The 25,334-nt window shown below is 54.9% G+C and overlaps 4 protein-coding genes across 5 annotated transcripts; all 4 read right to left on the bottom strand.

Moving 5' to 3' along the window:
- Positions 1–273: 273 nt before the first annotated feature.
- Positions 274–9,826, bottom strand: HOXA5 (homeobox A5). 2 transcript variants are annotated; one of them, XM_055293594.2, is made up of 2 exons: positions 2,257–3,173; positions 274–1,297 (listed from the first exon to the last, which is right to left on the bottom strand). In XM_055293594.2, the coding sequence occupies exons 1-2, from the start codon at positions 3,149–3,151 to the stop codon at positions 1,047–1,049; spliced, it is 1,146 nt and encodes a 381-aa protein (XP_055149569.2). In that variant the 5' UTR covers positions 3,152–3,173; the 3' UTR covers positions 274–1,046. The 2 variants fall into 2 exon arrangements, 1 of the variants encoding a protein (XP_055149569.2); XR_010113727.1 differs by lacking the exon at positions 2,257–3,173 and adding an exon at positions 9,542–9,826 and having other exon boundaries at positions 1,228–1,297.
- HOXA6 (homeobox A6) lies at positions 4,487–7,012 on the bottom strand. The gene is made up of 2 exons (XM_055293593.2): positions 6,484–7,012; positions 4,487–5,105 (listed from the first exon to the last, which is right to left on the bottom strand). The coding sequence occupies exons 1-2, from the start codon at positions 6,923–6,925 to the stop codon at positions 4,846–4,848; spliced, it is 702 nt and encodes a 233-aa protein (XP_055149568.1). The 5' UTR covers positions 6,926–7,012; the 3' UTR covers positions 4,487–4,845.
- Positions 9,827–14,055: 4,229 nt separating the features above from the next.
- On the bottom strand, positions 14,056–15,920 carry HOXA7 (homeobox A7). The gene is made up of 2 exons (XM_055294465.1): positions 15,412–15,920; positions 14,056–14,497 (listed from the first exon to the last, which is right to left on the bottom strand). The coding sequence occupies exons 1-2, from the start codon at positions 15,788–15,790 to the stop codon at positions 14,184–14,186; spliced, it is 693 nt and encodes a 230-aa protein (XP_055150440.1). The 5' UTR covers positions 15,791–15,920; the 3' UTR covers positions 14,056–14,183.
- A 5,742-nt stretch (positions 15,921–21,662) lies between these two features.
- On the bottom strand, positions 21,663–24,749 carry HOXA9 (homeobox A9). The gene is made up of 2 exons (XM_055294464.1): positions 24,085–24,749; positions 21,663–23,050 (listed from the first exon to the last, which is right to left on the bottom strand). The coding sequence occupies exons 1-2, from the start codon at positions 24,662–24,664 to the stop codon at positions 22,812–22,814; spliced, it is 819 nt and encodes a 272-aa protein (XP_055150439.1). The 5' UTR covers positions 24,665–24,749; the 3' UTR covers positions 21,663–22,811.
- Between the last annotated feature and the right edge of the window lie 585 nt (positions 24,750–25,334).

Below are 25,334 nucleotides of genomic sequence, written 5' to 3'. Positions count from 1 at the left end.
CTTGCTCTCTCTTTTTTGTACCCAGCAAGTTAACTTGGTTTCCTCAGAGATGGGCAGGGTGGCCTGAGGCTTTGGAACAGCCTACAGCTTTCTCCACCTTCTGCCCTGAACTTTGTGATGGGTCAGAGGTAGGGAAGCGATGGGCCAGTGTTGGCATGAGGTCTCCCTGCACAGGTCATCTGCTTAGGTAGCCTCAGACCCATTGGCTTCCAGGACTGGACAGACAGAAAAGCAGACAGAGCCGCTCACTATTTGGCACAAACCAGACCAAGAGAACTTACAATAGAAAGTTTATTTTTTGTTCCAGTCAGTATTTTTTCCTTAAAAACAAATACAAAAAAAAAAAAAACTGATCACAGTTTGCTTAAAACAGCCAGACTTGGACAATATTTGTAACTTTGTTCACAAAAACATACATCACTGAAGCTGCACTTATAAGAGCCACTTCCAGAGTTCGTGCAAAGGGTCCTACAAAGGCACGCAGGGACACACCGCTTGGAGTCACAGTTTTCATCACAGAGTCACTAGTCACTACACGTCGAACAAGTTGTGTCTCATCAAGTTACCTCTACAACTGCATTAATTACACAAGGAATATAGGTAGTTTGAATAAAAATATCTTTAACAGCTTGGAGCTATTGAGACAGGAACACTTCCACGCACATGCACAGTTAAACAACTTGAGTGCAACACACAACATTGGCACTAAACGAGATTGAAGGGGGACTTTTTGTGTGTTTTTTTCTCTTTTCTTTTTTTGTTATAGTTACTTCAAGTAACACAGCTTGCTTCATATAAATAAGTTAAAACATCTATTTTTTTTTTTCAAGACAAAGCCATTCAGGACAAAGAGATGAACAGAAAGCAGATCTACTTATACAGGCGCTATAATGGCAATAAACAGGCTCATGATTAAAAGATGAATTAGGGCAACGAGAACAGGGCTTCTTCACAGAAGGAACACAAGGGAGTTTCAGAAAGTCACCTTAGTACTGACACTACGCGGGATCCGCTAATACTGCTCAGTACTTTAAATGCTCAGATACTTAGGGACGGAAGGCCCCTCCTGCCGCGGCCATGCTCATGCTTTTCAGCTTATTGTCTTTTTTCCACTTCATTCTCCGGTTTTGGAACCAGATTTTAATTTGTCTCTCGGAGAGGCAAAGAGCATGTGCTATTTCAATCCTTCTTCGGCGGGTCAGGTAACGGTTGAAGTGGAACTCCTTCTCCAGCTCCAGGGTCTGATAGCGCGTGTAGGCCGTCCGGGCCCTTTTGCCTTCCGGGCCGCCTATGTTGTCTGCAATAGAAAAGTCAGCGGTTTAGCCACCAACTCCTGTCTTCCAAAGTCCGCCAGGGGGACAAGCTTGGGTCCTGAGCAGCGAACCCAGGCGAAAAGCTCAACAAGTTCTGCCTACCAGCCCGCACACCCCTCCCGAATTTCCTTCCCTCTTCCTTTCTAGAAAGAAAACAATACGATTTGGACCCTGGGAACAATCTGCCTATCTGAGGCTGGGGCAGTGTCCCGGAGGACTCCGGCTTTGCCTAGCCCCTCTCCTGCCCTCTCCGCCCTGCCCCGGGCGCCCCGATCGGGAGGCACAGCCCTCCCAGGCTGCCCACCGCACAGAAACCCAGGAAGCAAGGCCCTTTCCTGAGCGCCCAAGTGGCCTTCGGGTCACCCTCCCTCAAAGTTCCAGCCCCGAGAGCCGCCTCCCGTTTCCAGCCTGCAGGGTTGGGACGCCTGTTTTCTTTTTCTTCCCTTTCCTTCTCTCTCCCTCCTGCCCCCAAAATTCAGAATCCTACAGGCTCTCGCCTCGATTCTTCCTCCCAAGCCCCTTTTCGGGGGCTCTAATTAGTAACGCTGTTTCCCCAGCGTAGCCCTCCTCATAAATTATCCGCCCTGACAAGCCCGATTCACGGCTGCTACTGCCATCCTCTACCTCTCTGCGCCTTGCTTTGCTGGCCTGACCCGGGAGCGCGTTCCAAGGCGTAGGGTTCCAGTGGGTGTTTTGCTTCCTCCCCATTCCAACGTCTAAACTGGCCCAGCGAACGCCCATTTCCCCCACTATCTGTGAGCGCAGGGTGCTTGCAAAGAAGAGGAGGAAGGAGGAAGGCAGGGGAGGGAGAACGACAAGGAGAGCTCCGCAGGGCTGGGAGAAATGAGACCAAGAGAGACTGGGAGAGGGCGGCAGAGGAGAGAGGGGGCACCGAGAGCCGCGTCCCCGAGGTCGCGTGGATTTAGAAAAAGGCTGGCTTTACCATGACTTATGTGCAGCTTGCGCATCCAAGGGTAGATCTGGGGTTGGGCGGGCGGCGCCGGGCTCGGCTCGCTCTGCGCACTCGCCTGCTCGCTGCTGGCAGGGGCGTCCTCCTCGGCTCCGGACGCCGTGCCAACCCCCTCTCTGCTGCTGATGTGGGTGCTGCCGGCGTTGGCCGAGGCGCCGCTGGAGTTGCTCAGGGAGTTTTTCCCGCCGTGGTGGCTGTCGCTGCCGGGCGAGGGGGCCACGGCGGAGCAGGGCAGCGGGTCGGGCGGAGGCGAGTGCGTGGACGTGGCCGGCTGGCTGTACCTGGGCTCGGCGGGCGCCGCGCTGGCGCTGGCCGCGTAGCTGCGGGCGCGCTCTCCAGAGCCAAAGTGGCCGGAGCCCGAGCGGCCGACGCTGAGATCCATGCCATTGTAGCCGTAGCCGTACCTGCCGGAGTGCATGCTCGCCGAGTCCCTGAATTGCTCGCTCACGGAACTATGATCTCCATAATTATGCAACTGGTAGTCCGGGCCATTTGGATAGCGACCGCAAAATGAGTTTACAAAATAAGAGCTCATTTGTTTTTTGATATGTGTGCTTGATTTGTGGCTCGCGGTCGTTTGTGCGTCTATAGCACCCTTGCACAATTTATGATGAATTATGGAAATGACTGGGACATGTACTTGGTTCCCTCCTACGTAGGCACCCAAATATGGGGTACGACTTCGAATCACGTGCTTTTGTTGTCCAGTCGTAAATCCTGCCTGATGACCTCTAGAGGTAAACTCGTGCACTAATGGGGGAGTTGGGTGGAGGCGAGAGGGGTGGCGCGCGCGCCCCGGGCGCGTGCCCGCCGCCAGTTGCCGCCGTTCAGTCGGACTCGAGCGCCACCCGCTGGAGGCAGGGCTCATCGCCCAGCTTCCGACCGGGGGCTGCAAGGGCCGGGGTCGAATTGAGGTTACAGCCCATTATGGCAAAATTATTGCATTTCCCTCGCAGTTCCATTAGGATGTACCAATTGTTAGGCCGTCAGCTGCCGATCGCGCGCCGGGCGAAGATGCAGAGGATTGGGGGGAGGTGGTGACTTGCATTTTATTTACAACAACTTTATTTCCCCCGTTTTGCAGCCCCTCTTATTTTTGTGTCGAGGTTGGGGTCGGTACTGCCCGTCCTGCCAGCAGCTCTGAATTTTGAAAATACAGATATCACCTTCGGGGAAGGGGGAAAGCCATTTAGCCAAATGGAGAAATAAATCCTGCCCGCAGCAGCAGCAGCTACAATTACGGCTCTGTTTTTGCGAGCGCATGAGGGACAGTGTCCCTGCCGCTCTTAAATGACAGGCGTCTATTAAAGATAGCTTTTGTGTAGTGTTTCTCCAAGGCGAGGTCAAATTCCATACACTTTTATAACCGTAGTCGATTTTTCTTTCGTGTGAATATGGTTTTCGTGTCATTAGTTTGCTATTTGATTTGCTTACGTATCCAGCCTGGAAAATCTTCATCACAGGGTCCGGTTCCTCGAGCCAGCCGGGCCCCAAGTTGGAGGGTTCTCCTTGAACCCAGCGAGTGGGCCCAGGCTCCCTGCAGCCACAGAGGCTGCTTGGGGTCTGGGGATCCGTGGGGCGGGTTACTGGGGTCTTGCTTAGACCTCCAGGAGTAAAATGAGGGCGATAATGGAAGCATTTCGTGGCAGTGCCTAGTATCTCTGTAGTTATTTTCCACGGCTCCGAAAGACTCAAGTAAATCACAAATATAGCTGAGAGGCAAGTGGAGTCTCCCCGCTGGAGGCCCGGCGTTGCAGGCGCCCCTGGCACGTCTGGAAGCCAGGACTCTGGCGGCTCTCATGGCCCTGGGCCCCTCGTTGGGTCCTGAACGCTGCTGTGGCGGCGACGCGGGCGCTATCGGAGGCAGGGAGCGGGAATCCGGAGCCGGGAGCCTGAGGGAGCCCAGGGGCTCCCCAGGCTGTAATGTTCCACCCACGCCCAGGTTAACTCGCCTCGGCTGAGGCTGCTTCTCTTCCACTGACGGTTGCACACGCGGGACCGAGAGACTGGGCTCTGTTGGGGCCCCCTTTGTTCCTCGAGCTTCCTGTTCCGGGAGGCGGCTTGGGAAGCCGCAACAAGGCCGGGCTCCAGCTCTTAGACCCCCTCTTTCCACTGGCCAGAGATGATTTGATGATGCCCTTCGGGACTTACTGGCGAGGGACCTAGGCAGAGACGCCCAGACATGAAACGGGGCTCGGCCCAGGGCTCTTTCCTCCCCAGCAGCCCCGCGTCCCGAGGTCGGGGAGCTCAGAGGCACTAGCACAGGAGCCCCGGACGCATTCAGGGCGCACCCCAGAACTCTAGAGCCAGTTTGGGCATCCTTGTGGAGAGGTACTGGGTGTGTGCAGTGCGCCCCGCTCCACCGCTGGTATTGGCTGTGTGTGAGGTTTTGCTTTGTTTTTTAAGAAATAAATGCACAGACGCTTGCAAAGCTTTGGGCTCCCCTGAAGCTGAGGAAGCCCCCAGATGGGAGCAGGCAGGGAGAAAAGTTGGGGAGCAGGCGAGGGCAAGGGGGCAAAGCCGAAAGAGGTTGCAGCGCTGGCCTGGTCCCTGCCCAGGGGTCTACTCGCCCGCCTTTGCCTCTGAGTCCTCCCCGCTGGGCTGCGTGGAATTGATGAGCTTGTTTTCCTTTTTCCACTTCATGCGGCGGTTCTGGAACCAGATCTTGATCTGGCGCTCGGTGAGGCAGAGCGCGTTGGCGATCTCGATGCGGCGGCGCCGTGTCAGGTAGCGGTTGAAGTGGAACTCCTTCTCCAGCTCCAGTGTCTGGTAGCGCGTGTAGGTCTGGCGGCCTCGGCGCCCATGGCTCCCGTACACAGCACCTGCGAGCAGAAACGGCCGGGCGCCGGTAAGCCAGAGCCTGGAGGGTTGACCCAGTCAGCCCAGTGCCTCCCACAAGAGGCACCCGGACTGGAAACCACCCCGCCTCCACTCCAGCCTCTCCCACTATGTCTGGGGCCCAAAGCGTACTGAATGGGAGATTATTTCATACCAAGCGAGATGTTTTCCACCTATAACGACTTGGGGTGGACATTACTGTTTTTGAAAAATCTGCCTCATAGGAAAACCATTACAAGCAAAATAACAGAATGAGCATTCTTAATTTGGGACGCCCAGGTTGTGTTTTTGTGGGGAATGCAGAGTGTGTGTGTGTGTGTGTGTGTGTGTGTGTCTGGGGTGGGTGGTGTGGAACCGTGTAAGTAGTGTACACACTCTGAATTCATAGTGGTCTGTCTGAGGATGCTACTGTGACCAGCCATGTCAGAACTCAACACATTTCTTTGAAGAGTTAAAAATGATCAGCCCTCTTGAATCTTTACACATTCTCCCAAATTATATGACCCTTCTGAGAAATGCAGAACTCCCCCAAGGATAAAGTGGATTTTAATGGAAAACATTATAATTTTAACAATCCGCATTAGGCTGTGTCCTAGGGAATTCCTACGAGTCTTTGGGTTTCCTTGTGGAGTCCTTGGAAACCAGAGGCTAATAGATGGAGCTATAGGTAGTCTAGGATTTCTGGCAATGTAGGATTGTGTTGGGCTGTCTGATCTGGTGCCAAAGATCCCCAAGGGTGGTGGGGGTCCCTCCAAGACAGGTGTATGAAGCTCAGGCATGGGCTCAGAAGAAGGCAGAAGTTGGCTAAGAGTGAGCAGTTGAGTAGAAGGGGGAGGAGATGAGGGAGGAGAGAGAAAAAATCCTGAGTCTGGGGCTGTGGCCCTCCAAGGCTTTGGGGAGACATTGGAAGAGGCCAAATGGCCACCTCTCTGTACGGGTTTCTGAAGGGCAGAAAGGAGAGGGGGTTGGGAAGCAAAGGGTATTTATCAGTGACGCAATGCAAAAGGCCCTCTGGCTTGGGAAGCTGAGCAGGGTACCCAGGGTGCATGGACAGGCTGTCCCTCCCCACCAGTCTCTCTCTCTCTTCAGGCTGTCTCTGTCACAGGTCTCACATACGTGCCAGTGCCCCCATCCTCCCCTAAGGTGTCACCTTACATGGACACTGGGGCCTTGCCCTTCCTCTGCCATTGCCTGATTGCCCCATTGGGAACTGATTTTTTCTTCTCTTTTAAGAAGCCAAAGAAACTTTGCTGGTTCTTTCCTCCTTTCTTTCTCTCTATTCCTCTTTCTACTCTGTTTCCTCCTCCTTTCTTTTCCTGCCTCCTTTCCCCTCTCCCTCCACTGTCTTGGGATATGCCTTACCCGCGCAGGAGTTCATCCGCTGCATCCAAGGGTAAACCGGGCTCGTGTACTTCCGGTCGGCGCCTTCGTCATGGAGTGCTTTGCCCTGCCCGCTGCTGCTGTCGGGTTTGTACTGCTGATCGGGAGAAAAGTGCAGGTAGTCCCCGGGGCCCCTCTGCTTGCCACTGCCCGAGGGCGAGGCGCCACTGAGGTCCTTATCAGAATAAAAACACGAGGCCCCGTACTCGTAGGACGCCCGGTTGCAGGCCAGGACCGAGTTGGACTGTTGGTAGAAACAAGGTGAGGTGTACGTCTTGTCCGGGAGACTCGACGCCCCATACGAGGCCGGGAAGGGCCTCAGCGCGTCATAGCCAGCCTGGTAGAGGGGCAGCTGGCCCAAGAAGGAGTCCTGGCCGCTGGGAAGGCTCCCGGGGAAAGTGGGATTCACAAAATAGGAACTCATTTGCTCGCCCCTCTGCAGGACTGTGATTTGTTGTGTATTAGTACATCTGGCTATAACTATTAGTAGTCATCGAACTGGTTTGTTTCTGGATGGCCGAACGCCAAAAGCGACAGCAGCAAATCGCACCAGCTGACGCGGCGGCGGCCAATGGGAGCGAACGCCGGAGCCCGCTCCCCGGGGACCGCGGCGACCGAGGCAGCAAAGTTACAAACAGCCCCCAGCCCGCCCGCCCGCCGCCCGCCCGGCAGATTAATGGGCGCGCACAGCCAGCCGGCCCGGCTCTCTTCCCGAACGCCAGCGGCGGGCACGGCCCGTTCAGGGGCGAGCAGATCAGGCCAGAGTAGGGACACTAACGCTCGGGCCGCGGCAAAGGCCCCGCCAGGTCCCCTCCTTCCTCCTCCCCTTTTTGCTTTATTGAATTTTGCGGGTTCCCTGCCCCTCCTCCTCCAAACAGGAAACCTGAAGGTCCTGCGCCAGGAGGGGCAGTGACAAAGGTGGCTTTGCTCCCTGCCGGCCTGCACTCCAGGCATGGCCCCGAGTTACCCCTCCCCTAGCGCTCCCCTATTCGTGGGTGCGAGTTCTTGAGCTGGAGCAAGGGCCATGAGAAACCAGGCCTTTACTCTATGCTCTTCACTCGTGCGCCTTAGGAATCGGTGAACTCCCTTATTCTCTCCTTCTCCGCTAGCGCCAGGGGCCTGGGCCTTGCAGCCCAGAGCTGAAGGATCACCTCCAGCTGACCAGGACTCAGCCAAACGTAGGTTCTTCCCACCCATTCCCTCCTCCCACATACACATCCTGTTTGAGTCCCAAGGGGCTCAATGGCCCGCGCCTGCCTGGTCTCAAAGCACCCCTTCCAGCTGAGCGTCCCCATCTCACCTTTGAACCCAGGGAATTGAGAGGCCAGAAACCACTGGTTTCAACAAGAAAGGACCGACAGAGCAGCGGCCGTGAGACTGGGCTCCTAATCCGGCCGAGAGACCTGCTCCCCTGCCCAGCGCCTGGGGACTCAGCATCCACTGCGAGAACCGCTCAGAGCTGAGGCAGATAAAAATCCAGATGTGGAATCTCTCTGTCCACATTCCAGAGGCACAGAAGACGCAGGGGCCCTGGCCAAGCTGGGCACAGAGGGCAGCTCTGCGGGGCCCAAGGCCGCGGGATAATTGATGGGCTCGGTTTCCGGGGCGCCCGACAACCGGCACTGTCCTGGGGCCGCCCTCTTTACTGCCCTTCCTGGGACCGCAAGGGAGGGCTGCCGCTCCTCAGTCGCTCCGGAACCGGGAATAGTTGTCTCACCGGCTCCAGAAATCCTGAATTGCTTTCACTGCTGTCCCAGGCCTGGCGGTCCCCAGACAGGACATTAAAATCCTGTCCTGGGCTGCTTACTCTTGCCTGAGAGGTGTGCCTTCGAGATAGTTTACTTTTACAACACATGGATCAATCTCGTTTTGTAAAATGTGATAGCAGCCCAATGGCATTTTTACAACTGTGTTTGTTGGGCTTGTAAAAGCCCTTGAATTAGCTTTAAAATCCTCAATTCTGTGGAGGTTGAAGAAAGACTATTTACGTGATTTGGATGGATTTCTGGAGACTGTTTACAAGATCTGTAAAACCCTAGCCAATGCAGGCTCACCCGGTTCAGGACTTAGTGGAGAGGTGGCAATTGGCAGTGCTCCAGTAGGAATCTAGTAATGACTTAGCCTATTCCTTGCTTTTCAATTTTTTTCCTGAACTCTCCTCCCACAAAGGGAAAAAATTGGGAAAGGACTGGCCTAAGGTCGACCTCCAAAGAGCCCAAGAGGCACTCCTAAAAGGAGTGCTACTAGCCCGGCAATGGGGCTACCCCTGGAAGCCGGATGCCTGTTCCCCAGTCAATCCGTCCTGGAAAGGGTTTACTTTGCATATAAAGCAGGGCCTCGAACGAGATGATAGAATTGGGCATTTCCCACACATTACTTCAGGGAAAGAATTTAATAGGTGAAAATGAAAACTCGAGTGAAAAAATTAAAAGGGACTTTTAAAAATAGCTGTTTGAAGAAAAACATGTTTGTGTTATTTTTTTCTTAAACAAAATTATCAGACAACAGTGATTTTAAGCAAGTTATTATTTAAGATGAAAATAACCGTTTGGAGATGTCAATCAATCTTTACATTTATGATTTCCTTTTCATTCCCCCATGTCCCACATAGTGGTGGGTCAGTGTCAATTTACTATTATTATTATTTGTCATGCCTTGACCAGGATTCTCGATCTAATTATTGTTCCAGCTAACAAGAGAATTTGATTTCTCAGCTAAGAGCCAGAAAACATTTTATTTCTAGCTTCTATAGGCGCTAAGATGGAAAAATATATATTACATTGGAATCTTTACATGTTAGCCAAGGCTAGTGCATATCATGTTGGCAGCTGACCAATTCATTTCTCCAACCAGATACACACACACACACACACACACACACTCTCTCTCTCTCTCTCTGTCTCAGAGAGAGAGAGAGAGAGGGCTATTCCGGCAAGAATAGGCACCCCAGACCCTCCAAAGAGCCTCTCCTGCGATGGTGAGAATGGCCACCCCAGGGCTCTCTCTCTTCCCTGCCAAAGCCACGCAGAAAGCGACTTACCTTTCAGTTTCTCTCCAAGGGGGGCAGGATGGCGAGCTGGGCCCCACTGTGTGCCCTTGCCCTGGGATGCCCATTGAACAGCTCCACCTCCGCCAGCCTGGAGGGTGGTCTGGGAGTATGTAGGTGTGGGACCTTGAAGGCCACCTCGGTCCAGCCAGCTCGCTAGCCCGGGCCAGAGCCCAAAGCACACAGGTGCGGCCTCTGCCCTTCACAGGCCCTCGCCTGGAGCCAAAGCCGTCCTTCTTTGCCATAGCCAATCCTCCTCAGAGCAGCCAGGCCTACAGGCCTCAGGACTACAGGTAGTCTCTCCGATTTCAGAATCCCAAAGCTAGAGTGTTCCCTGAACCAGCGTGCGCCCCGGAACGCCCTGGGACGCGCAGTTTGGACAGAAGCAGCCATGACGTGCCAGGCGGCCTGTGCAACCAGTCTCCATGGTGCTGGAGTGGGGGTGGGGGAGGACCCGAGTCTATACCGGCGTCCAGCTCCGGGCAGGGGTAGCCGAGGCGGGGAGATTTCCCGGCCAAATAGGCTCTGGGTGATCGCCCCCGAGGTCCCCTTTCGTCCCCCTCTACCCTGCTTGCTGGGAAATCTCTGAGGGGCCAGTACAGCAGTCGCGCCAGGCTGCAAGAGGCGGGCTGCAGCTGGCGCCGGTCCCGGCGACGGCCACGGCGTGGCAGCAGCGAGCGCCAGCACAGTCGCAATAAATAATCGGCCCGCGGCAGCCGCAGTCAGGAAGCCAGCGGCCCTAGGATGCAAATGCGCCGCTTTATCCGCCCCGAGCGCACACAGAGCACGGGCGAACGTCCCAAACATCCACAGCCCCTTCCTATTTATCGAATCCATACCAAGATATTGTCGTAAGATGGGGAAACAACAACCCAAACAAAAAACAAACAAAAAGAACCTCGGACTCTTTTTTTGTCGCTGTCCGAGGAGTTCCCGGGGCAAATCTGGTCTGATGTGCACTTAGGCCGAGCTACATACAGTTCGAGCCATCGCGCTACGCAAAGCCACCGCCAGCATCACGCTCTGCGCTTCCTCCCGGGCAGCTCCACAGTCCTCTCCCCGCTCGCGGAAGGTGGGGAGTGCGGTCGCCAGTCCATTGCGCCAAGGTGGATTGGGGGGTCCCCCTATCGCCCAGACTCGGTTTGCGTCCTTCCTTCAACCTTAGCTGCGGGCCCCTGCCACCGGCGCTAACATCATTATGTCCTCTGCACCGAAACTTCCCACCAAGTAACACCCAATTAATCCCATCCTCTCCTCCAACACAGAATTCCACCCACGCACCTATTCCCCCTCCCAGCGCTTCAGACACCTCTCTCACCGAAAAACCGGGCGAAGGGAAGCCGACAACGAGCGGAGAACTCTGGCTGAATTAGTAAGTTTTTCTGTTTCCCCCCTTCTACCTTTCTCTCCGAAACCAATTCCCACGGAGTAGAAAGTGCTGTGCTGATGCTAATAAAATGCCTGTGGATTAATGCACTTTGCCCTCACCTCTTCCCACCTTCCCAGGTCAAGAACGGTCTCCTGTTGTTGGGGAATGCAACAAAACCAAATAGGGCCATGAATGAAAACATAAAAATCCAAACCCAAAGGGCTGGCGGGGAACACAGTGTGCCGGGCCACTTCCTTTTGGGCTTCACGGGGTCGCTAGGGAAGGGGAGAGAGACGACCCAAGGGATGCTGCCCTGTGCCTGGGCGCTGTGCCACTGAGGGCCGAGGGAAGGCGGGCGCTTACTTCGAAGGCGAGCCAGGGAGGGGGAGAGAAAGGGAGTGGTGTGTGTGTATGTGTGAGTGTGTGTGTGCGCGCGCGCGAGTGTTTGCCTGTGTGTGTGACGTGTGTGGGCTGTGGTGTGTGATGGGGGCAAGTGTGAATGGGTGAGTATGGGTAAGGGGGAGTATGCCCCTCTTAAAGCCTCCCTGGGTGCCCTCTCCCACCGCTGCCGCCGCCGGCTGTCACCTCACCACCTTTGCTCCTATCTCCTCCCCACATGTCTCACCTTCAGACGGTGGCTCCCAGAAGCTCCTGCCCCGCTGACAGCTGTCGCTTGGGCAGCCCGAGAGACGAATTGTCCTCTTTCTTGGTGCCAGAGGACGCAGGAAATTAGCCAGGTGGCGAGTTGCAAAGCTGTCGCCGCGGCCCCGGGAACGGGGCGCGCCCAATCTCCAGCGGGAGCCGCCAGGCCTGGCCTGGCCGGGGCTTCCCTTCGCTCGCCATCTCCGGACAAAGCGCAGCCGAGCCGGGCTGGAAGGCAGAGCTCCGAAGCAGGCAGGACGGAGCGGAGCAAAAGAATGCGGCTCTATTCTCGCAAGGGAAATTATAAAAAAGTTCATGTTCACGGTTCTCATCCACATGACCGACAGCGGCCAATGGAAGGGCCGAACAACTCATAAAGTTGTATTGCAAAGTTGTAAATTTTCATAAACAACAACGGATTTATGACCCTTTCCCCATCACTGAGAGGAGGCCGCTCTTACACCGGCGCCATCTTACCACTGAGGCCGCCCCGACTTCGGGCCTCAGGTTTTACAGACCCTTTTGGGCCCGGTTTTACTAAAAGAGCCATAAGAAGCGGGCCCAACCCAGGCAGGAGACTGGAGACGAGGTCTTGCAAGCGGAACTCAGGATGCTCTGAGCTGCCCGCACAACCCCTCGCCCTTCGCCCCTCGCCCCTTCCCCGCATCCAGATGCCCCAGCCCCTGCCCAAGCTGCGCAGCCCAGCGGGGGTCTGCCGTCCTAGCCCCTCCCCCGCGCCACCTACTGCAGTGCCGGACCCTGGGGAGCCCTCGCTTCGCCTGCAGGCGGGGTGGGGATCTTAAATCCCATTTCCTAGCCTGGGGCTGGGTTCAGGGCGCAGGCGAAATCCGGAATCAGCCTCTGGGTAATGCCCCTTCCCAAGCCCACTGCTCAACCTTAGAGGAAAGGGTGGATTTGAAATTTCCTCTTGGAATTGATGGAGGTTTTTAGGGAGATTCATAGAATATAACATATCTACCAAAGATTCCGTTTTCAAGGGATCTAGAAGATGTTAGTGCACACGCAAAAACCAGACAAACGTCTCTTCATGGATAAAGGCACATATACAATTATGCACACAGGGAAGGGCATACACTCTATTGTTGGCACAGAATGACATGCAATTATGGACACACAGAAACACATGCACCCAATTACGGACACCAAAATATACACAGTTGTGGAATTGGTGAGTACACACACACAGAAATTCATACACAGAAAAATAAGCACATACTCATACAAATATACACATAAAAATACATTAAAAAGATACATGACACCAATACATGGGCACCCAACACTTGGACCATCACAAGGACAGCCACCCCACTTTTGCTTCCCCACTGCCCCTTGCCCTCCAGCCATGCTCACCTCCCCTTTCCCAGTCCTCTCTGGATAAGGCAGTCCACATTTTTCTTTGTCACCAAGCATCTTTATTTTCGGTTACATAAAACACAGCTGGGCTGGGAAGTGTGCCTTCCCTGAACCCCAGGATGGAGCTGAGGAGGGTACAGGACAACACAGGAGATGAAGGGCATTGCGGAGGGCATTGGACCTCCCCAACCACTACGGTTAGCTCAAGACAACAAACCATGCTACAAAGTCACCCCACTGCCTTACAAATGAACTCCAAGACACTGCCTTGGAGTTTGTCAAGACACTGCCTTACAAATGAACTCCAAGACTATAGAAATGATTAAAAAAAAATCTTGTTCAAATATACAGTATCTGCTATTATAGGAAACGTCAGGACGTACATATTTAACACAGCTGAACAGTAAGATACAGGAGCCAGAGGAAAGGACAGCGAAGCTGGGAGCATCTCCACAGTCCTGCTAAGCAGAAGCTAACCCACAGATCTGCAGCTAGCTCAGGAACATTCCCCTCCAGAAGTGGGGGTTGATGGGCCTGAGCTTTGGGTGCCAAGCCAGAGAAGGAGGGATTGATTCTAGGGTGCAGCACTTAGAATGCTTTTTGGAATAAATATATTATTTTTCAATTTAAATAGATGCCAATACCCTGATCCTGGATTCAGCACATTCTCAGGGCAGCCTCAGGGACCCCAAAAGCTGTGGGCTGTAAGCAGCAGAGGCCTTGCCTGGGAGCAGTCGGCACTAGGTAGCAGGCAAGCCAGCCAGCACAAAATAGGTAGTTTTAGGGGAGTAGGTAGTAGTGAGATTCACTTTCTTGCGCGTCTGGGAGGGTGGTGCTGGGTGTCTGCCAGTGTTCGGATACATAGGGACTTCCTGGGAATGGAGGCCCTCTGGGGCTGGATACATAGGTAGTTTGGGGGTGCCTCGATCAGAGGCCTGTGCTAGGTAGTATTTTGGCCGCGCCAGAGCAAGGCCGGCTGGCCTGGGGTTGCGGGTGTCTTTTGGGGTCCTCGGAGGCAGAGGGAATCCAAGGCAACCCAGTCTCTGCGGCCGCTCAATCCACAAAAGGTGGGAGCTGGAGTAGGTGATGGGGGTGGGTAGAGTGCAGGTTGGGGACTGGGTTGGGTTTTTTTTGTTTTGTTTTTTTTACATTTTCTTTTATTTTTCCCATTTTTGTAAGTAAAACCAGTGAGTCTCTTAAAGATGCTTTTCCGACTGTCCGGTGCAGCGAGGGCCCCGGATCGGCCCCTCATTCCTCCTCGTCTTCCTCTTCTTCATCATCGTCCTCCTCCTCGGCCTTGTCCGCGGCAGCGGTGGCGGCGGCAGAGGGCACGGCGCCCTCAGGAGCTGCGGCAGCAGCCGGACCTTCGTCCTTATGCTCTTTCTTCCACTTCATGCGGCGGTTCTGGAACCAGATCTTAATCTGGCGCTCGGTGAGGCAGAGCGCGTGGGCGATTTCAATGCGGCGGCGCCGCGTCAGGTAGCGGTTGAAGTGGAACTCCTTCTCCAGCTCCAGCGTCTGGTAGCGCGTGTAGGTCTGGCGGCCCCGCTTCCTGTCAGGTCCTGAGAACAGACATGCAGACACATGAACACAAGGACAGACAAGTAGACAGGGCACTCGTTAGGCTGCTGTCCCAGAGCCCGCACCTTCCTCCTGGCCTAGTCCCCGGCGAGCATCCCCCTCTGCCCCAGGCCCCGAACTGAGCTAGGGGAAGAGGGGGAGTGTTAGAGAAAGACCCCAACTGCAGTGCCAGACGCGCAGGCAGCTCTGTAATGAGCAAAGGCACAGAATCCCAACTTTACAACCGACCTTTCCAGCCGGCTAAGCTTCCACAATGTCTTGCTTCCCCTGACAAAGGAAAACTGTAAATACAGAGTGTGAGCAAGTGGGAAACGCCGCACTTTTGCCATTCAAAGATGAGCCCGGCCATTCCCCTGCCTTGCTAGGCAAATGGGCGACCCTTCCCAGCAGCCTGAGCCCTCATCCCCAGGACCTTCCTGGGGCACCCCGACCCTCTGTCCTCATTCCCTCGCCCCCATCTTGAAATGGCTCCTGGCACAGGGTCGGGTGAGAGGCCCGGGAGGGCTTGGCTCTCCCAGCTTTTGAGAAAGAAAAGCCAGGCAGCAAGGAAAAGGAGGAGAGAGAGAAGAAGAAAGGGAGGGAGGGTGACAGAGGAGGGAGAAAGAGAGAATAGCGAACAAACTTAATGTTAAAATTCCAAGGCAAAAGGAGTTAAATAAATTTACGAGGATCGAACCCATTAATTGGGCTATAAAAAGTTTTACGGGCCTCATTTACATACAATGCTATGGGCTCCACGCAATGGCGTCTCCGCTCTAATTAAAACCAGAAAGGCTGAGCCGGGAGTCACGGGGCTACCGGCAACAGCCTGTCTCCGCTCTTCCGGCCCCGCGCCCCGCGCTTCCCGCTCCCTGTCCCGCTCCGCCAGCCCGGCCCGCCTAGCGACTGCGCCTACCTGAAGACCGCATCCAGGGGTAGATGCGGAAATTGGCCTCAGCCGGGCCGTGCAGCGCGCCCTCGTCCGCCTTGTCGCAGGCGCCTTTGGCGAGGTCACTGCAGAGCCCGGGGATGTTTTGGTCGTAGGAGGCGCAGGGCAGGTTGCCGTAGGCGTCGGCGCCCAGGCCGTAGCCGGACGCAAAGGGGCTCTGATAAAGGGGGCTGTTGACATTGTATAAGCCCGGAACGGTCGAGGCGAAGGCGCCGGCGCTCGCCCCGTAGCCGCTTCTCTGTGAGTTGGGCGCAAAGGAGCAAGAAGTCGGCTCGGCATTTTGGAACAGAGAAGCCCCCGCCGTATATTTGCTAAAAAGCGCGTTCACATAATACGAAGAACTCATAATTTTGACCTGTGATTTGTTGTCCGGCAGCTTTCAGTGTCGGTTTTACGAGGTAGCGTGATATATGATAACATTACACCCCCAGATTTACACCAAACCCCATTTTCTTTTGGACGGAGCTCGCCGCAGCACGTGACCGCCCACATGACCGCCTCCGCCAATCTCAGCTGCCCTCACAGGTGGTCTCGCTCCGCGGGGCCCGCGGCAGCCTAGAATGGAAGAGGAAGAGGCTCAAAGATGCGGCCAACGAATCCGCCCGCGCCTGGCGGGCCTGGCGCGTCCCGCGGAAAAAGACCTGGAGGCTCCGCGGCAGCGCCCAGCTAGCGGCCAACCTCCGCACTGGGGTCTGCGGACGCTGGGCGGCCCGGCCCCGCGCAGCCCCCCACCCCCCCGCCGACTCCTGCTAGTGAGCCCTGGACCCAGCCTGGGATCCTCCCCATCACTCTCCTGTCCGCTTGCCCAGCCCCTGGAAGGGTCTCTGTCCCCCACAACAGCCTGCCCCGCGGTGACCTTGTGGGCAGGACTCAGATATGAGCAGATCGACTCTGCCCAAGTCTTCTCTCACCCAGGTCCAGTGGGCGACAGGCAGGACTTAGACTCGGATCCAGACGGGGAAGGCGCAGCATCTCTTGCAACTGCAGCGAGAATGCCACCGCAAACTGGAACCATGTGGTTCGAATAAAGTCAACGTCTCCCAGCTTCCTTTCCTTAATCGGAGGCACACTGTTTATCCGCCCTAAAGGAAGCAGTGAAATATTTATCTATTAATGAAACTCATTTGCCAACAGATTTATTAACGTGGGGTTCCCCTCCCTCCTCCCAGACGCTGTAGTTAGTGCTGCAGGCTCTGTGCCTTCGCTCCTGGGCACCTGGCTGGCTCCAGCAGTCCGATAAAGTGCTAAAGATTCCTTTGTCCTTGCCACAACTTCTGGTTCCCTCTGGCGCATGGGGAGCCAGGGCTGTTTCCCCCAGCTTGGAGAAATCTTAGGACTGCACCCTTCCAGGCACTCCCAACACTGGAAGGTTTCTGGGGTAGGCCGGGGTGCCTGGGAACAATACATGCTTTAGAGCCGATTTGGAGAGGGGGCTCTGGCGTCTAGGGACTGCAACCACTGTGGACTTCCATTTCTTTTGAAGACACTGAAAACAAATAGGGGGACCACCCCCTAAAGGCCACCCAGCTGTGGAGACTTCACCTATCCAAGTACCAGCTCACATGGAGCTGAGCGCACAGTGGTCTCACTCCCTCCCATCCAGGCCTCCAATTCCTACCTTCCAGGCCTCCGACCCCTGCACCATGTTGGACCAGCTGAAGCTCCTGCCGCCCACCGCTCGGCGGAGGATGGTGGGGAGAACCGTTCCCCTAAACGCCTCATAAACTGCCCGGCTGCGCTGGAAACCCGGCCACCTTTTACTGCTCAGCTCGATTACACCATAAACCCGACCTCACAATGGAATTGCCCCGGAAATTCTCCTGTAAATTATAGAGTTTAGTTCCTTGTGTACAAAGCACTTCCCATCACCTTCAGAGGGTCCAGGCCGCCCCCGTTTACCGCACTCTCTCAGGGGGTCCCAGGAGTACAAAAGGTGGAGGGAGGGTTCAGATCGGGACGCCACGGAGCCCCAATTCCTGCGCAGTGAACCACCGGGGCTTGGGTGGGAAGGCGGGGGCTGGTGGGGCAGGTGGGCCCTGGGCTGTCTCTTCCTGGGCCACGGAAGCCTGGGGGTAGGAGTGTGGAGTGAGGGACAATATCCGGGGATGCCTTTATGGCGGAGCAGATGATACCTTGTCTCCGATGGAGAATAGAGGGAGTAAGACAAAAAGAGAAGACCTAAATAATCCCAGTCGCATCGCCTTCTGGAAGGAAATAAAAACCCAAGAAAGTTAAAGGAAGATGAAGCAAAGAAGAAGGCTAGGAGATCAAAGAGGCAGAATTAGACCGCTTTAGACCAATAAATTGTTCCTGGGGTGACACACAGCAAGACGCAAAGAGAAAAGACCAAGGCCCCCGCCACCGCCACCGCCGTCTGTCTAGACTCAAGCGACTGGAGGGGCCGACACAGAGCTGGTGTTTAAAGTAGAACCTGCCCAATCTAACAGCCCGAGCGGGGAGCGATTTCGGGGAGCGCGGGAAGGAGCGCACTTCGCCAAGGGAGGGCCGGGTGCCCTCGCCACAGGCTCATCCCTGCTCCGGTTTTGCCCGGCGCGCGTCCAGGAGGTTCTGGCAGGACGCACTGCCTCTCTGCCCCAGCCAAAGAGGATGCGGATACTGCCCGCAAGGCTTCGGCCTTTATGGACCCAAGTCAGCCAGCTGGGCCGAGTCCTGCGGACACCAAAACCTCCCTTTCGTTTCCAGGTTTCTTTCTCCCCTCTTGCCCTCTGTGGTCTGATTTAAAACGAAAAGGTCGGATAAAATCAGGCTTTCAATAAGGCTTCTTTAACTGTGTGTTCTCTATTCATTGGTTCTCTACTTATTTGACTGAAAAGACACAGATGCACTAGGTTATGTGAGATAATTTTCACAGAAATTCTCATTGACCCTCAGCCTGAAGCAGGCACATGTAGGTGGGTTTCTAATCAGCCGAGCTATCTTTAGATATACATTTTCCACTGCCGTCCCTGAGCTTCCTTCCTACCTACTGGCAGAGCGTGTTCACCCTGCTTCTTGTTACCAAATACCAATATTTAAATTCAATTATTAAGGTAAAGCCAGCTCTAGGCAGGGAATAGCGCCTTCCAGAGATTTGGGTGGCTGGCGAATTCTTTCCTAAAGGTTTCCACCCTTGCCTCTCTCACCAGCTGCATCTGTTCCCCACCCAGTGAGAGTGAGTGATCCCTGGCTTGGGCCCAAAGACAAACTCGTCCCTGTCGCGTACAAATGAGATTGGGTTGGTGCGGGGTCTTGCCTGGATGAAGGCCCGCTGCGGGGAAGCCACTCCCAGGCTTCCCAGAGGAAAAGCAGACTCCAAGCCACCAGCCTGCCAAGGGCAAGGGAGGAGCCTTTGGACAGTCCACCCAGGCCTGGGAGATCCTGGGCGGCCTGCACCTACCTGAGGCCTCCGTGATCAGTGGAGAGACGCAGTCGCCACCGATCTGTGACTTCATTTATTTGTAGTTACACAAATCGAGCTTTCTCTCTGCATCCACGGATCTGCGACTTCACCATTTATTTGTAGTTACACAAATTGAGCTATCTGCGGCTTGAATACAAAGCCACGGTTGACTCCCGGGGAAGCTATAAAACCCTTCTTACAATCAGATGTTGTGAAATTATATACGGAAATGTAATGAAGGCGTGTGTCTGTAATATCTGTATCTATATATATATGTATATATGAGAGACAGAGAGGGAGAGAAAGGAGAGATATTGTGTGTGTGTGAAAGGAGAGAGAGAACAAACACCCGGGAGAGACATCAACCAAAATCCAGTCCCCAGTTTTACAGCGTGAACAGCACTGGGATGCGGGTCGTAAACATTTTGTGGGCTTGGCGGAGACTATTACGACCCAAATAAATGCACTGTGTAGCGTGCTCACAGGGCTCCGGGGCCCTTGGAAAGGTTCTCTGTTTGCTTTTGCGTTTTCCCTCTGGAACCATTCGACATCCGTGGCTGATGCTCGGACCCGAGAGGAGGCCGCAGCGTGTTCCCCGCCTAGGGTCTGGGAGAGGCTGGGACTGGATTGGGGTCCCCTCCCTTCTGGCCTCCTGATGGGTGAACGCCAGAGCAGCCTCGGTTCCTGTACAGCGGAGGGCAAACCTTGGCCAGAGACAGCCCGGGAGGCTTCCACACTGTGTGCGACACCTTTGGTGCTACGGTGTGATTGTTATATTAAACATCATATGAAAAAAATAACCAAAGCAGTCCCTGGTTTATCCCCCAGGATTCTCTTCCCAGCCAACTCGGCCCGGCCCCTAGACCTACAGTGGTCAGACACCGAGATTGCTTTTATGCCCAATTTTTACCGCCTAATTTTATTGTCTCGATTCAAGCCAGCCGAGTCCCGGGGTCCTGGCTCTGTCTTGGGTTCTGGCTCGCCGGGCCCTGACCCAGGTCGCAGGTTTCGGGGGCCTCCTGGGCGGCCGCGGGACCTGGGGCCACGGTGTGCGCCCTCGGCACGCACTGTGCACACCCTCTAGGCGGTCATCAGGTCCGGGGGCTGCAGGCGTTCCTCCTGTGTCCGCAAGTCAACCGGGGCTCTCTGGCGCCTGTGTCAGGCCTGTACCAGCAGAGGACGGTGACCCTGAAGCCGCGCCCGCGCCTGGAGCTGCAGCCCCGCGGCCGCCCGGACAGCTGCAGCCCGGCAGCGCTGGGCCCTCGGGATGGGGTCAGGGAGGCGCGAGCGGTGAGGGTCGGGCAAGCCCCCGCCGATTCCTTGTTTCCCAGCGAGGCTTCTAGCCAGGCGTGAGCAGCCCAGAAAATATAGGGCGGCTGTTCATTAAAATCTGGGGCTCCCATTCCAGAAAGGCTCGTGTCAAGTCGACATCTTAGGAACTTCCCCAGGGTCGAGGAGGCGGGAGATGGCGGCGCGGAAGCCTCTTGCATGGAGCCACACTGCCATCTGCTGGCCATCGTTTGGTACTGCAGCCTCAGCTACCTAGGCCGGCCTGAGCTTTGGGAGCCGCCGGCTAGCCCATCGCACCCCACTCCCAAAGGAGGGGCGTGGGCCTAGGGCCCGGGGAGTCTGCGTGGAGCCCGGAATCTACTGCAGAGGAGGCAATGCCAATAAAAGAGCTGTTTCCGCAGCCGCTTTATCGGCGGCAGACAGAACAAATGAACAAATGAAAGGGCTTTGGTGGAATATCCTAATTGGAGTTGGACAGTTGTAAACTCATTAAGGGACGAATTCCAGACAGTTCGCAGACCCGGCCTTTATGGCATACTCTTACTGCCTATTCTTTGAAGTTCCTTCTGTCTGCAACAACAGAGGGCGTCCCAACCTGGCGACGGGGTGGGGGTGGGGGTTAGGGGACGCCTCATCCACCCGCGCCCTGGTTCCCCTTTTAAGCTTAGAACACATCCAACTTTGCAGAAGTCATGGAGTGGGGGAAGGGGGAGGGCGAGAGAAGCAAGGGGGTGGAAGCGAGGCCGAACCCTCCGGCCACATCTGGAAAGTGCTCAGGCCTCCGAAGTTGTGGCCGTTCCCACCCGCTCCCCCTCCCCCCCCCCCCGTAGCCCTTTACACCCCATAAACGGTAACAGCCCTCATTTTCTTTTATGGCGCTTAGGGGCTCCTCAGTTGCCTCAGCCCTGCCTCTGTTAGGACTTGTGCTCGGGAGGGGCTTGCAGTGCAGGACCCAGATTCTCTTGGGCCAGGCTGGCAGGACGCCGGGTGGGGGGGCGGCGGCGGGCGGTGCGAGGATGCAGGGCTTTGTTCCTTTGCAAGCCCCCAAAATGTTTGCCTGCATGGCCACGTTGGGCCGGTGGGGCTCCTATTTCCCTCTTCAGAGCCTGCTTAGAAGGCAGCCCCCAGCTCTCTATCCTGTCACACTCTCCCCCTTTTCCCCACCAAGCTAACGAAGGCCCAGGTTTGGAAATTTTCTCGGGGGCACCAAGGTGAAAGAGTGGTCTTTCCACCGCTACTGGCCAGCCCAGCCCAGCTCCTCAGGGGCTTCTCCGCCGTCCCGCACATACACACAAAGCCGGGAGCCTGGCTCCTCCGCTGGGTTTCCCAGCTTTTCTCGCCGCCAGGCAGCTGGCCTGTTTGGGAGAGCTTAGCTCGGCGGACTGGTTGTGGCAGGTCCCGCTCCTGAAAGCCAGCCAGAGGCAAAATTGGGGCTCTTTTTCACCACCCCAGCCCGCCCCTACCCAAAGACTCTACACAGGCTCCCCTGACCCAGAGAAGAAGGTGCAAAGAGCAGACCCGCAAAAAATAGAAAAGAATCAATATATTTTATTTGGCAAAAAGTTAAATATCATCTCAACACAACAATTTGGTCAGTAGGCCTTGAGGTAACTATTGCAAAATATACAGTGTAAATTCAGTCCGATGGAAACCCCAGATTCATCAAGGATACAAATCTACAGTAGCCCAATGGCGATTTCATAGCGTATAATTTATTATCAATAAAACTAACTCCGTTACAATCAGCATTCATTTCCTCCCATTAAAATTAAGCATAAACCCTAGGTAGTAACCTTCTGCAATATGTATAGCTCCGAATTTCCTCACTGTCTGGTGCAAAAACAATATTCAAGCTTGTCTGATTATGAATATTTTCTTTAATCATATAGATTATATATACAATAGACAAGACAGGACTATATAGATAATGGAGAGACTAAAATGCCCGCATTTTTAATGTGGAGAAAACGATGAATCTATGCATCCCCGAGAACACTTAAAAAAATTTTTTTATTTCACTCGGAAATCGTTACAGCTACTTTACAGTCATAGGTTAACAGCCTAGTTATACAGAAGACATATTCCACTACAGAGCTATACTCTATGCAACTGTTTTTTTCCCCTCATAAACAACCTGAGTTCAAATTGAATTCTATCTTCCACAATCACAACGGGTGCATCACCCAGTACACAGAAGTTTGAATCACAAAACATAATTACCACAATAAAACACAGTGTTCAAGTATCTTGGCAGAGCAATCTGCCACACAAACAGCAAATTAAATTAACTACACAGACTAAAAACTATACAGCCTACCATCAACAGTTGTGCATTATAAAAAGGTAGCTTCTTTCCTTTTGTTTTAAGTCAGGAACAGGTAGATTTTTAAAAATATATATACAAGCTAACACACACAGCTATCAGCACTAATGCCCCCCCGCCAACTTTTTTTTTTTTCTTATAGAAAATGGAAAGCTTACAATACCTCCTCCATCAAAGCGGCAGGCCTACTAGCCAGCCTGAACAGGGTTTGCCTTGGGGGAGATGTGGCCTGAAGTTTAGAGCCGCTTTGTGAGGGGATGGTGGAGGCTAGGGTGGGGGTGAGAGAAGGCGGAAGGGGGACGGGCAGTTCTTTCTCTCTAGCTCGCCCTTTTTTCTAAATAAACTCAAATGGCATCACTCGTCTTTTGCTCGGTCTTTGTTGATTTTCTTCATTTTCATCCTGCGGTTCTGGAACCAGATCTTGACCTGCCTCTCGGTGAGGTTGAGCAGTCGAGCCACCTCGTACCTGCGGTCCCTGGTGAGGTACATGTTGAACAGAAACTCTTTCTCCAGTTCCAGGGTCTGGTGTTTTGTATAGGGGCAGCGCTTTTTCCGAGTGGAGCGCGCATGAAGCCAGTTGGCCGCTGGGTTATCTGCGGGGAAGAGAAACACTGGGTTTAGGAGGTGAAGACGCACATCCTGCTGGGGCAAAGGAGCCTCCTGGGTGGAGTCTCTGGCCGAAGTGCAGAACTCTACTGAATTGGTTAGGAAAGGCAGTCAGGCCTCGGACACAATGGAACCCCGGCAGACAGACGCACAGACGGTCACTTACAATTGCACGCAGTAAAACTTCGGTTCCCCTTCCCCTTCGAGACCCTCCTTTCTCCTACTCTGTCCTCTTGTCCCCCTTCTCCTTCCTCCCACTCTCCGAACGCTGTATCGAATGAAATTTGGAAACAGATCTCCTTGCCACTCAGAGGGAAAGCATGCTGCCTTGTGTCCTGTAGCAAGATTAGGATTTCTCTGTCCCGTTCACTGACTCGTCTTTCCTTCCCAATCTTTCCCTCTACGCCCCCCACTCCTTATTTAACCTTCCTGGAAGGCCTTCGGAGCTGGGCAAGCCTTCAGGGCGCCCTAAGGCCATTGATCACGTCTGTGGCTTATTTGAATAATCTGGCATGGGGACCCTTGTGGCCCGGGTCGCCCGCAGCCTCATCTTGGCAGGATTTACGCCGCCACTGGCCGAAGGCAAGAAGTGGAAGGAATCGGCGGTCTCCCCCAGCGTCCCGGCTCCGGCTGCCCTGGCTGCCACCGCTCACGGACAATGTAGTTGCACAAAAGGCTCTCTGGGCTGCACTGCTTTCGAAGAACGGCCCAAAGTATCTCGGTCCTGGGTCCGGGCAGCCAAGGAGAGGGGCGGCCAGTCTTGGCTCGTCCCGAAGTGCCCGCCCCGCCCCCTCTTGCTGCAGCAGCCGCCTCCTCTCCCGTAGCCCTGCGGGCCCTCTTCACTGCTCTCCGGACTTGGGGCCCTATCTGAGGCGTCCCAAACACCAACTTCTGGCTCCTGGCCCCAAATCGAGAGGCTTCCAGCGAGGACGAAGGCAGGCTCGAGAGAAACCTGGCGGGCCAGCAGATCCGGGAGGCCGGCGTGGAGGCGGCGGCGGATTTGAAGGGAGGAGACACTTACTGGGATCGATGGGGGGCTTGTCTCCGCCGCTCTCATTCTCAGCATTGTTTTCAGAGAAGGCGCCTTCGCTGGGTTGTTTTTCTCTATCAACTGGAGGAGAACCACAAGCATAGTCAGTCAGAGACAAAGTGTGAGTGTCAAGCGTGGGACAGTCACCCCTTCTGGCCGACAGCGGTTCAGGTTTAATGCCATAAGGCCGGCTGGAGGGCAAGCCCGCGAAGGAGAGCGCACCGGGCGTGGGCTCCAGCCAGGAGCGCATGTACCTGCGGTCCGGCGCCGCCGCCGCCACGGGCGCCTGGGGGTGCACGTAGGGGTGGTGGTGATGGTGGTGGTACACCGCAGCGGGTACAGAGTTGGCGCCCGCCGCGTGCACCGGGTTCCACGAGGCGCCGAACACCGCCGCCTTGGACTGGAAGCTGCACGGGCTGAAGTCGGGGTGCTCGGCCAGCGTCGCCGCCTGCCGGGGGTGCTGGCCCAGGGTCCCCGGCGCATAGCGGCCAGCGCTCAGCTCATCGGCGGCGTCGGCGCCCAGCAGGAACGAGTCCACGTAGTAGTTGCCCAGGGCCCCAGTGGTGGCCATCGCCGTGCCCAGCGCCTGGCCCGCCCGGCCCGACCCGACCCACGGAAATTATGAAACTGCAGATTTCATGTAACAACTTGGTGGCACCAGGGGGGGAAGTACAGTCACCTAATAAGTTGCGGGCGCCCGCGCCCCCATTGGCCGTGCGCGTCACGTGCCCGCCCAGCAGAACAATAACGCGTAAATCACTCCGCACGCTATTAATGGCCCTGTGTTTTGCAGTCATAATTTTTATAGCAAAAGCCATATGTTTTTATGTAAAGGGATCGTGCCGCTCTACGATCGGGTTTGTTTTAATTGTGGCCAACGAAGATTAAAAGATCAAATCTAGCTTTGCCTCTGTACTCCTCCGTCTCCCCCCCACCATACACACACTTCTTAAGCGGACTATTTTATATCACAATTAATCACGCCATCAGGAAGGCGCGGGTCCTGCATGCGAGTGCGGCCAGCGGAGCCCCTCACATAAAATTAGACAATAATTGAAGCCATAAAAAAGCAGCCAAATCGCATTCTCGCTCTACTGTATTTAAATCTATATTTATGATATTTCATAAGGAGTTATTGTTTCAGAAGCCACACAGGCTGGCGGGAAGTCGGGAAAGACCAACAGATTCGTTTGCCTCGCCGTGGCTCCCAGCTGTAAAAATTTACGAGGACTTGGAAAGGT

Source organism: Symphalangus syndactylus, chromosome 9 (assembly GCF_028878055.3).
Source record: "Symphalangus syndactylus isolate Jambi chromosome 9, NHGRI_mSymSyn1-v2.1_pri, whole genome shotgun sequence".
NCBI lineage: Eukaryota > Metazoa > Chordata > Mammalia > Primates > Hylobatidae > Symphalangus > Symphalangus syndactylus.
The sequence above is the reverse complement of the archived record's forward strand: the minus strand, read 5'-3'. Positions and strand labels throughout refer to the sequence as shown.